At 47.2% G+C, this 12,383-nt stretch overlaps 1 protein-coding gene across 3 annotated transcripts in view; it reads left to right on the top strand.

Annotated features, from left to right (window-relative positions):
- The window catches only part of ZNF565 (zinc finger protein 565), a 37,436-nt gene that overhangs the window by 19,956 nt on the left and 5,097 nt on the right, over positions 1 to 12,383 (top strand). For all 3 annotated transcript variants that reach the window (XM_024237019.3, XM_009232491.4, XM_054540231.2), the window contains 2 exons: positions 4,797 to 4,923; positions 5,625 to 5,720. In XM_024237019.3, the coding sequence (XP_024092787.2) occupies positions 4,797 to 4,923; positions 5,625 to 5,720 (223 nt within the window). The remainder of the gene's footprint in view (positions 1 to 4,796; positions 4,924 to 5,624; positions 5,721 to 12,383) is intronic.

Genomic DNA, 12,383 nt, shown 5'->3' with positions numbered 1-12,383 from the left:
GGTTTTGCCATGTTGGCCAGGCTGGACTTCTTTTTTTTTTTTTTGAAACAGAGTTTCACTCTTGTTGACCAGGCTGGAGTGTGGTGGCACGATCTCAGCACACTGCAACCTCTGCCTCCTGGGTTCAAGCAATTCTCCTGCCTCAGCCCCCCAAGTAGCTGGGATTACAGGCACCCACCACCACGCCCAGCTAATTTTTTGTATTTAGTAGAGACAGGATTTCACCATGTTGGCCGGGCTGTTCTCGAACTCCTGACCTCAGGTGATTCACCCACCTCAGCCTCCCAAAGTGCTGGAATTACCACCATGCACAGCTGGCAGGCTGGTCTTGAACTCCTGGCCTCAAGTGATCAACCTGCCTCAGCCTCCCAAAGTGCTGGGATTATAGGCATAAGCCACCACGCCCAGCCCGGACTCATTTTTGAAACACATTATATTTGCCAGGCCCAGGTTTGCTGGGTGTTTTGTGTATTTCTCTATTTCGCTTATTTATGGGACCCCGCTTAGCTCTTCCCTGCTCATTCCCAGATCATGGAAGATACAAGTGTCTTGCTGTCTGCAGATAGTTTTATCTGTAGCCACAGGAATGCTCAAGAACATACAGACCTCTAGTCATATAACTGTGACACTTCCTTCATGGCACAGGCCTGCAACTCTAGATTCCGTCACGCTGTATTATCTCCTTCTTCATCTCCTCATAATGTCCTTGGCTGGGTGCAGTGGCTCAGGCCTGTAATCCCAGTGCTTTGGGAGGCTGAGGCGGGAGAATCACTTGAGACCAGGAGTTTGAGACCAACCTGGGTAATATAGTGAGATTCTGTCTCTACAAAACAAAATATTAAACGTCAAAATTAGGCTGGGTGCAGTGGCTCACGCCTGTCATCCCAACACCTTGGGAGGCCAAGGCGGGTGTATCATAAGGTCAGGAGTTCGAGATTGACTAACATGGTGAAACCCCGTCTCTACTAAAAATACAAAAATTAGCTGAGTGTGGTGGCGCACACCTGTAATCTCAGCTACTCAGGAGGCTGAAGCAGAAGAATCGCTTGAACCCAGGAGGCAGAGGTTGCAGTGAGCTGAGATCACGCCACTGCACTCCAGCCTGGGTGACAGAGCAAGACTCTGTCTCAAAAAAAAAAAAAAAAAAAAAAAAAAATTCTTCTTCATCTCCTCATGAAGATATTTCCTGGATGAATCAGCTTGTCAAAACGTGACCCTACTCATCAATTTTAACCTCATTTAAAATGGGTCAGGTGGGCTGGGCACGGTGGCTCACGCCTGTAATCCCAGCACTTTGGGAGGCCGAGGCAGGCAGATCACGAGGTCAGGAGATCGAGACCAGCCTGACCAACATGATGAAACCCCGTCTCTACTAAAAATACAAAAAATTAGCCAGGCGTGGTGGCACGCGCCTGTAGTCCCAGCTATTCGGGAGGCTGAGGCAGGAGAATTGCTTGAACCTGGGAGGTGGAGATTGCAGTAAGCCGAGATCACGCCACTGCACTCCAGCCTGGGTGACAGAGCGAGACTCTTTCTCAAAAAAAAAAAAAAAAAAAAGGGACAGATGGCCAAGCACAGTGGCTCACGCCTGTAATCCCAGCACTGTGGAAGGCCGAGGGGGGCAGATCCCTTGAGGTCAGGAGTTCGCAACCAGCCTGGCCAATATGGTGAAACCCCATCTCTAATAAAAATACAAAAATTAGGGGCCAGGCATGGTGGCTCATGCCTGTAATCCTAGCACCTTGGGAGGCCGAGGCAGATCACCTGAGGTCAGGTGTTCAAGACCAGCCTGGTCAACGTGGTGAAACCCTGTCTCTACTAAAAATACAAAAATTAGCCAAGAGTGGTGGCATGCACCTGTAATCCCAGCTACTTGGGAGGCTGAAGCAGGAGAATCGCTTGAACCCAGGAGGTGGAGGTTGCAGTGAGCCAAGATTGTGCCACTGCACTCCAGCCTGGGCGACAAAGTGAGACTCCGTCTCAAAAAATAAAAAATAAAAAATTAGCCGGGCGTGGTGGCATGCACCTGTAATCCCAGCTACTTGGGAGGCTGAGGCAGGAGAATCACTTGAACCTGGGAGATGGAGTTTGCAGTGAGCTGAAATCATGCCACTGCACTCCGGCCTGGGCAACAGGGAGAGACTCCATCTCAAAAAACAAAATAAAACAAAACAAAATAGGACAAGACAGGCACTGTGGCTCAACCTTTAATCCCAGTGCTTTGGAAGGCCAAGGTGGGAGGATTGCTTGAGCCTAGAAGTTTGAGACCAGCCTGGGCAATATAGCAAGACCCCACTTATACAAAAAATAATAAAAAAAATAGCTTAGTATGGTGACATGTGCCTGTAGTCCTAGTCACTTGGGAGGCTGAGGTGGGAGGATTGCTTGAGCTCAGGAATTTGAGGCAGCAGTGAGCCATGATTGCACCACTGCACTCTAGCCTGGGTGACAGAGCAAGACTCTGTGTCTTAAAAAAATAGGGCCACACCTATAATCCCAGCACTTTGGTAGGTCAAGGTGGATGGATCACTTGAGTCCAGGAATTCAAGACCAGCCTGGACAACATAGTGAGACCCCATCTCTACAAAAAACAAAAAAATAGCTGGGTGTGGTGGTGCACACCTTTAGTGCCAGCTGCTTGGGAGGCTGAGGCAGGGGGATAGCTTGAGCTGGGAGGTCAAGGCTCCAGTGAGCCGCAATTGTGCTACCACACTCCAGCCTGGGTGACAGAGTGAGACCCTGTCTCAAAAAAAAAAAAAAGGGGGGGGGCATCCAGTCATTATGTGCCTCCTAATGGATGCTACAGGAAGCACACATCACCATCCCTGACACATTAATGCCCTTCCCTCAAAAATGGAAATCAGACCCCCAGATCTAACTACCGTTTCACAGGGAATATGGAAATAAAGCACCTGTGAAACTATACCACAAAGATGCAATCCCCCAAATCCAGAAGGCAGGAACTCTGCTAATTCAAATGTTTCTTTTTCTTTTTCCTTTTTTTTTTTTTTTTGAAGACGGAGTTTTGCTCTCATTGCCCAGGTTGGAGTGCAATGTCATGATCTCGGCTTACTGAAGCCTCTGCCTCCACCTCCCAGGTTGAAGCGATTCTCTTACTTCAGCCTCCTGAGTAGCTGGGATTACAGGCATGCACCACCACACCTGGCTAATTTTGTATTTTTAGTAGAGACAGGGTTTCTCCATGGTGGTCAGGCTGGTCTCAAACTCTCGAACTCAGGTGATCCGCCTGCCTCGGAGAAACCCCATCTCTACTAAAAATACAAAAATTAGCAGAGTGTGGTGGCGGGTGCCTGTAATCCCAGCTACTTGGGAGGCTGAGGCAGGAGAATCACTTGAACCCGGGAGGCGGAGGTTGCGGTGACCCGAGATCACACCATTGCACTCTAGCCTGGGCAACAAGAGTGAAACTCCGAAATCACTTTTGGTAAATACTGAATTTGTCAATTTAGAAAAATCACTGCTGGGCACAGTGGCTCACACCCATAATCCCAGCACTTTGCGAGGCCCAGGTGGAAGGATCGCTTGAGCCCAGGAACTCAAGACCAGCCTGGGCAACATAGTGAGACCCCCCCCCTCCACAAATAATATAAAGATTAGCTGGGCATGGTGGCACACGCACACTGTGGTCCCAGCTACTTGGGAGGCTGAGATGGGAGGATTGCTTGAGCTTAGGTCGAGGCTGCAGTGAGCCATGAAAACACCACTGTACTCCAGCCTGGGTGACTGGTCTTAAAAAAAAAAAATTGAGGCCAGATGCAGTGGCTCATGCTTATAATCCCAACACTTTGGGAGGTCAAGTCAGGCAGATCACTTGAGGCCGGGAGTTTGAGACCAGCCTGGCCAACATGGAGGAACCTCGTCTCTACTAAAAATACAAAAAACATTTGCTGGGTGTGGTAGCAGGCGCCTGTAACCCAGCTACTTGGGAGGCTGAGGCAGGAGAATTGCTTGAACCTGGGAGGCAGAGGTTGCAGTGAGCCGCTGCACTCCATTCCACTGCACTGCACTGCACTCCATGCACCACTGCACTCCACGCACCACTGCACTCCAGCCTGGGTAACAGAGTGAGACTTGGTCTCAAAAAAAAAAGAAGCCAGGCGTGGTGGCTCACGTCTGTAATCCCAGCACTTTGGGAGGCCGAGGTGGATGGATCACCTGAGGTCAGGAGTTTGAGACCAGCCTGACCAACATGGAGAAACCCCATCTCTGCTAAAAATACAAAATGAGCCAGGTGTGGTGGCACATGCCTGTAATCCCAGCTACTTGGGAGGCTGAGGCAGGAGAATCACTTGAACCCAGGAGGCAGAGGTTGCGGTGAGCTGAGATCATGCCATTGCACTCTAGCCTGGGCAACAAGAGCGAAACTCTGTCTCAAAAAAAGAAAAGAAAAGAAAAAAAATTGAGAACATTGGGGCAATTAGAATTTAATTTGTTGATTGGGAAATTATTGATACTTTTATTAAGTATGATAATGATATTCTTATTATTATGTGTTTTTCTAAAAGAAGTCGATAATCTGTTGGATACTAAAGTATCGGTGGGTGAAGTATTATGATGTTTGGCTTGTGGGATTTGCCTCACAGTACATGGGGAATAAAAGATAGAAGGGAAGAGATAAAACGGTGCACCTTGTTAACTGTTGAAGCAGACTGATGCATATGGGGGGGTCATTACTGTACACTATTCTCTGTACTTTTGTGCATCTTGAAAATTTTCACAATAAAAAGTGAAAAAAGTTTCTTAATGTACACTAATGCGTGGGTTTATTGTTTCAGGGACTGGTGACATTCAGGGACGTGGCCATAGAGTTCTCTCTGGAAGAATGGAAATGCCTGGAACCTGCTCAGAGGGACTTGTACAGGGAGGTGACTCTGGAGAACTTTGGTCACTTGGCCTCACTAGGTAAGGAGATTGTATCACACAGGCCAGACGGAAGGCAAGGCACCAGGGACTACAACCATGGGGTGCCGTTTCCATCTCTGCCTAAACGGGTGAGGAGAGGAAACTGTCACAGGAGACGCTGCAAACTACAACCATAGAGAGAGGCCCGGCCAGCAATAGCTGTAGCTACTTCCAGAGCTCCTGGGTCAAAGGAGGGAGAGAGGAGGGTAAGAAATGCCTGGTGCTCTCTCTCCTCCTGTCTGCTGATCTCCAGCTGATGCTTTCTGTCTGCCAAAGCCAGTGAGAAGCCAGAGGGCATGGGTAATGCAGTCCTTACGGTGAGCTGTCGGGATCCCAGTGCCAGGCACAGAACAAGGCCAGGAGCATCAAGGAATAGATTGGAGGGGAAGGAGGGGTTCATGGAGAGTGATCACCACACATTTACTCCACATAATTCAGGACTAGCCTTCTGGAATTTCTGGTTTCTTCACTGTGAATTTCTAGGGTAACTTACAAGTTTCTGACTGAATTTCTGGTGACTGAAAAATTGTTTTGTACTTTGTGGAATTGGAAACAAGTCATTCTGCTGGGCACCTCGGTCTTCCCATCCTTTGTACAACCTTCCGCCTGCCTTGTGATTGCGTCTTTTCCATGGTGACCTGGGAACTGGGTTTGGATTTTGGAGCAATCTGATCACACCCCGTTTCTTTTCCTGTAAACAGGACTCTCCATTTCTAAGCCTGATGTCGTCTCCTTATTGGAGCAAGGGAAAGAGCCCTGGATGATTGCAAATGATGTGACAGGACCATGGTACCCAGGTGAGCTAGGGCCGATTTTGACAGGGGAAGGTCCCTGGGTGAGTCGACTGACAGGAGTAACTTGAGTTACTGTGGGAAGTTCCCTCAAAGCCCTACTGTGGAAGAAAGGCCTGAAACGTGAAGATGTGGCGAGTAAAGACTTTATTAGCATCAGCTCCCAAGAGAACCTTGGCCTACTCCCATTAATTCTTCTCTGTTCTCTCACATTTTCCTTTCTTTTTAAAAAGAGATGTACCTATTTCTTCCCCAGTAGCCACCTTTTTACCTGTACTTTGTATCCTTTTTTTTTTTTTAAGAGACAGGATCTCACTCTGTCACCCATGTTGGAGTGCAGTGGCATGATCATAGCTCACTGCAGCCTCCATCTCCTGGGCTTAAGCGATCCTCCCACTTTGGGAGGCCAAAGTGAGATTACAGGTGTGAGCCACGGTACCTAGCTAGATCCTTTTTTCTACAAGTGTCTTCATCCCTTAGAAAAACTTATTTTCGGCCGGGCGCAGTGGCTTACACCTGTAATCCCAGCACTTTGGGAAGCCAAGGCGGGCAGATCACGAGTTCAGGAGATCGAGACCATCCTGGCTAACATGGTGAAACCACGTCTCTACTAAAAATACAAAAATTGGCCAGGCACAGTGGCTCACGCCTGTAATCCCAGCACTTTGGGAGACCGAGGCAGGCGGATAACAAGGTCAGGAGATCGAGACCGTGGTGAAACCCTGTCTGTACTAAAAATACAAAAAATTAGCCAGGTGTGGTGGCGGACGCCTGTAGTCCCAGCTACTCGAGAGGCTGAGGCAGGAGAATGGCGTGAACCCGGGAGGCGGAGCTTGCAGTGAGCCGAGATCGCGCCACTGCACTCCAGCCTGGGCGACAAAGTGAGACTCCATCTCAAAAAAAAAAAAAAAATACAAAAATTAGCTAGGCATGGTGGTGGGTGCCTGTTAATTCCAGCTACTCGGGAGGCTGAGACAGGAGAATCTCTTGAACCTGGGAGGTGGAGATTGCAGTGAGCTGAGATCATGCCATTGCACTCCAGCCTGAGCGACAAAAGTGAAAGTCTATCTCAAAAAACAAACCAAAAAAAAACATTTTATTGGCTGGGCACGGTGGCCCGTGCCTGTAATCTCAGCACTTTGGGAGGCCAAGTTGGGCAGATCACTTGAAGCCAGGAGTTCAAGACCAGCCTGGCCAACATGGTGAAACCCTATCTCTACTAAAACCTCCGCCTCCCAGGTTCAAGTAATTCTCCTGTCTCAGCCTCCTGAGTAGCTAGGATTACAGGTGCATGCTACCACACCCAGCTAATTTTTGTATTTTCAGTGGATACAGGGTTTCACTATGTTGGCCGGGCCGGTCTCAAACTCCTGAGCTCAAGTAACCTGCCCACCTCAACCTCCCAAAGTGCTGGGATTACAGGCATGAGCCACCGCACCCAGCCAGCTGATCCTCTTAATGAGTATTTTTTTGTAGATTGTCTCTCACTTTACGTTTGTCTAATGTTTTCTCTCAGTGAGATTCTGCATTTTAGCAAGAATATCACAGAAGTGATGTTGTGTTCTTCTCTGTATATCACATATCAGACATCGACATGACTTATTACTGGTGCTGTTCATTTTGATCACTTGGTAAGATAGGTGCTGTTCACACTTTGGGAGGCCAAGGTGGGCGGATCACATGGTCGTCAGCAGTTCGAGACCAGCCTGGCCAATATGGTGAAACTCCATCTCTACTAAAAATATAAAAATTAGCTGGGCCTGGTGGTGGGTACCTGTAGTCCCAGCTACTCAGGAGGCTGAGGCAGGAGAATCACTTGAACCCGGGAGGCGGAGGTTGCAGTGAGCCGAGATCACGCCACTGCACTCCAGCCTAGGCAACAGAGTAAGACTCCGTCTCAGAAAAAAAAAAAAAAAAAAAAAAGATAGGTGCTGTTCACTTTGATCACTTGGTAAGATAGGGCCTCTCTTGTTTCTCCCCTGTAAAGTTTCCATCTGTAATTGATAAATATCTTATGGCAAAATACTTTCACACTAGGCAAATGTGCTGCTTTTCCTCTTTCCACCCCCTGATTTTGGCATCCATCACTGGACCTTGTCTGCACCAGTTATTACTCTGTCACTTGTCTAATGTTGATTTTCTGTGTCCCTTATTCCTTCACCATTTATTAATTGGAATTCTTCAGTAAGGAAGAACTGTCCCTAGCCCTCTCCCATTCACTTATTCATTCAATGATTTCTTTATATTTCGATGAGTTCGTGGGTATTTATTTTATTCTATGGGCTGTAGTCATTACTTTCATTGTTTAGTTCATTGCTCGAATTGTTCAGGCTTTGGCCCTTGAGAACTTATTAAGCTTGGCTCCTGGGTTCTCTCAACACACCCTCATTCCCTTTTATGTACTTCCACATTTTCTGGTACCACAGGATGTTCCGTGGTTATTTCAGATTTTTCCTGCCTCAGCCCTGAAATTAGCCAGTTCTCAAAAGAGTGCTGGCTCCTTTTATTGAAAAATGGTCCGGGAGGCAGAGATTGCAGAGAGCCGAGATCGCCCCACTGCACTCCAGCCTGGGCAACAAGAGCGAGACTCCATCTCAGGAAAAAAAAAAAAAAGAAAGAAAGAAAGAAAGAAAAATAGTAGGAAATCGTATCTTTGAACTTTTTCTGAGCAAAGCAAGACCTTAAGCTCTTTACCATCTTTTACTTCCCTGTGCCCTAGACCAGGGGTCGGCAAACTGCAATCTGTAGGTCAAATGCAGTCCATAACCAGTTTTTCATACAGCTCTAGAGCCAAGAACAGTTTTGATATTTTGAAAGTGTTAAAAGAAAAAAAGAATATGTGGAGAGACTTTATGTGTTCCACAAACCCTAAAACTTTTACCATCGGGCCCTTAACAGAAAAAGTTTGTTTTTATGGTTTTTTTTTTTGAGACAGTCTCACTCTGTCACCCAGACTAGAGTCACCCAGGCTGGAGTGCAGTGGCACAATCTCAGCTCATTGCAACCTCAGCCTCCCAGGTTCAAGCAATTCTCCTGCCTCAGCTTCCCAAGTAGTTGGGAATACAGAAGTGCACCACCACACCCAGCTAATTTTTGTATTTTTAGTAGAGACAGGATTTCGCCATGTTGGCCAGGCTGGTCTCAAACTCCTGACCTCAAGTGATCCACCCACCTAGGCCTCCCAAAGCTCCCAAGTGCTGGGATTACAGGCATGAGCCACCGCACCTGACCTTCCCACTTTCACTTCTAAGGACCCTTGTGAAGACATTGTGTCTGCCCAGATAAACCAGGATAATCTCGCCATCTCGTGGTGGTCAACTGATTAGCATTTTTTGTTTGTTTGTTTTGTTTTGTTTTTGAGACGGAGTTTCGCCCTTGTTGTCTAGGCTGGAGTGCAATGGCGAGATCTCCACTCACCGCAACCTCCGCTTCCCGGGTTCAAGTGATTCTCCTGCCTCAGCCTCCCGAGTAGCTGGGATTAGAGGCGCCCACCACCACCCCTGGCTAATTTTGTATTTTTAGTAGAGACCAGGTTTATCCATGTTGGTCAGACTGGTCTCAAACTCCCGACCTCAGGTGATCCACCCTCCTCGGCCTCACAGAGTGCTGGGATTACAGGTGTGAGCCACTGTGCCCTGCCCTGAATAGCAATCTGAATTCCAACTCCCCTTGCTGTGTGACATAACATTCATAGGTTCCAGGAATAAAGACACAGACATCTTTGAGTGCCATTATCCCACCTACCACATTCTGTATGTATTTTTTTGAGCAAAGTTAACTGAATATGCATAAATTAACAATGTATGGACCGGCACGGTGGCACACGCCTGTAATCCCAGTACTTTGGGAGACCAATAGGTGGATCACTTGAGGTCAGGAGTTCAAGACCAGTCTGGCCAACATGGCAAAACCCCATCTCTACTAAAAATACAAAAATTAGCCATGTGTGGTGGCAGGTGCCTGTAATCCCAACTACTCGGGAGGCTGAGACAAGAGAATTGATTGAACCCGGGAGGCGGAGGTTTCAAGGAACCAAGATCGATTGTGCATCTTTATTCCAGCCTTGGCAATAGAACGACTCCATCTCAAAAACAAAACAAAACAAAATAAAACAAAAACAAGTTTATGGGTACGACTCTACTGTAATTCCGTATTAAAATATTAGACCTATTGCTATTGATTCCATAAAAGTGTTCTTGTCTTTCACAGAATATTTGGTTGGTGTGTTTTCTAATTTCTTGCAGTTCTGAAAAATAATAATCTTTTATTTATTAGATTTTTAAAAATTGTGATAAAATATACATTACATAAGGGGCCAGGCGCGATGGCTCATGCCTGTAATCCCAGCACTTTGGGAGGCTGAGGTGGGCGGATCACCTGAGATCAGGAGTTCCAGGCCAGCCTGGCCAACGTGGTGAAACCCCATCTCTACGAAAAGTACAAAAAAAAATTTAGCCGGGCATGGTGGCACATGCCTGTCATCCCAGCTACTCGGGAGGCTGAGGCAGGAAAATTGTTTGAACCCGGGAGGCGGAGGTTGCAGTGAGCCAAGATCACACCACTGCACTCCCAGCCTCGACGACAGAGCGAGACTCCGTCTCCAAAAAGAGGAAAAAAAAAAAATTACATAATATTTATTTATTTATTTATTTATTTTTGTGAGACAGGTTCTGCCCCTGTTGCCCAGGCTGGAGTGTAGTAGCATGATCTTGGCTCACTGCAACCTCTGCCTCCCAGTTTCAAGCCATCCTCCCACCTCAGGTTCCCAAGTGGCTGGTGCTACAGGCACATGCCACCATGCCTGGCTAAGTTTATAATTCAGTGGCATTTAGTTCATTCACAACACCATACATTCTGTTTCCAGAGCTTATTCATCATCCCAAACAGAAACTCTCTACCCATTAAACAATAACTCTATTTTCCTTCCTCCAGTCCCTGGTCACCTCTGTTCTACTTTTTGTCTGTATGAATTTGCCTATTCTAGGTATCTCATGTAAATCATCCAGTATGTGGCCTTTTGTATCTGGCTTATTTCACTAAGCATAATGTTTTATCCAAGTTGTAGGATGTCTCTGAATTTTATTCTTTTTATGGCTGAATAATATTCCATTGTATGTGTATGTGTAGATATATACATGTATAAATATTAATATACATGTGTATATATTATACACGCACTTTGTTTATTCGCTCATCTGTTTTTTTTTTTTTTTTTTTGAGATGGAGTCTCACTCTGTCCCCCAGGCTGGAATGCAGTGGCATGATCTCAGCTCACTGCAACCTCCACCTCCCAGGTTCAAGAGATTCTCCTGCCTCAGCCTCTTGAGTAGCTGGGACTACAGGCACCCGCCACCATGCCCGGCTGATTTTAGCAATTTTAGTAGAAACGGGGTTTCACCACATTGGCCAGGCTGAGCTCGAACTCCTGACCTCAACTGACCTGCACGCCTCAGCCTCCCAAAGTGCTGGGGTTACAGGCATGACCCACCACATGCGGCCCTCTCATCTGTTCTTGGAGTTTTTTTGTTTTTGTTGTTTTTAACTTTTTTGTCTCTCTCTCTTTTATTTTTCCTTGAAGCCCTTGAGTCTCACTTTGTCACCCAGGCTGGAGTGCAGTGGCGGGATCTCAGCTCACTGCAACCTCTGCCTCCCGGGTTCAAGTGATTCTCCTGCCTCAGCCTCCTGAGTAGCTGGGACTACAGGCGCACAACACCATGCCAGGCTAATTTTTTGTATTTTTAGTAGAGACGGGTTTCACTGTGTTAGCCAGGCTGGTCTCGAACTTCTGACCTCGTGATCTGTCTGTCTTGGCTTCCTAAAGTGCTGGGATTACAGGCGTGAGCCACTACGCCTGGCCCCTAAATTTATATTCTTTATAAATTTTTATCATCTTGGCCTATTTCTGAGAAAGGTGAATTGAAATCTCCTAGATGATGATTTTGTTAATTTCTTCTTGTGTGTCTTTTGAATTTTGCATTATATGTTTGGAGGCTGGGCCAGGCGCGGTGGCTCACGCCTGTAATCCCAGCACTTTGGGAGACCAAGGCGGGCAGATCACGAGGTCAGGAGATCAAGACAATCCTGGCTAACACAGTGAAAACCCTTCTCTACTAAAAAATACAAAAAATTAGCCAGGCGTGGTGGCACACGGCTGTAGCCCCAGCTACTCGGGAGTCTGAGGCAGGAGAATCGCTTGAACCTGGGAGCCAGAGGTTGCAGTGAGCCAAGATTATGCCACTGCACTCCAGCCTGGGCGACAGAGCAAGACTCTGTCTCGGCCGGGCGCCGTGGCTCACGCCTGTAATCCCAGCACTTTGGGAGGCCGAGGCGAGCGGATCACAAGGTCAGGAGATCGAGACCATCCTGGTCTAACTCGGTGAAACCCCGTCTCTACTAAAAATACAAAAAATTAGCCGGGCATGGTGGCGGGCGCCTGTGGTCCCAGCTACTCAGGAGGCTGAGGCAGGGGAATGGTGTGAACCCGGGAGGCAGAGCTTGCAGTGAGCCGAGATCACGCCACTGCACTCCAGCCTGGGCAACAGAGCGAGAGTCCGTCTCAAAAAAAAAAAAAAGACTGTCCCAAAAAATAAATAAATAAAAATAAAATATATATATTCGGAGGCTATTAGGTGTATATAACTTTAGAAACATAAATCTTCCTGCTGAATG

The sequence above is a fragment of the Pongo abelii genome, chromosome 20, assembly GCF_028885655.2.
Source record: "Pongo abelii isolate AG06213 chromosome 20, NHGRI_mPonAbe1-v2.0_pri, whole genome shotgun sequence".
In the NCBI taxonomy this organism is placed as follows: domain Eukaryota; kingdom Metazoa; phylum Chordata; class Mammalia; order Primates; family Hominidae; genus Pongo; species Pongo abelii.
This window is presented reverse-complemented; position numbering and strand designations above follow the sequence as displayed.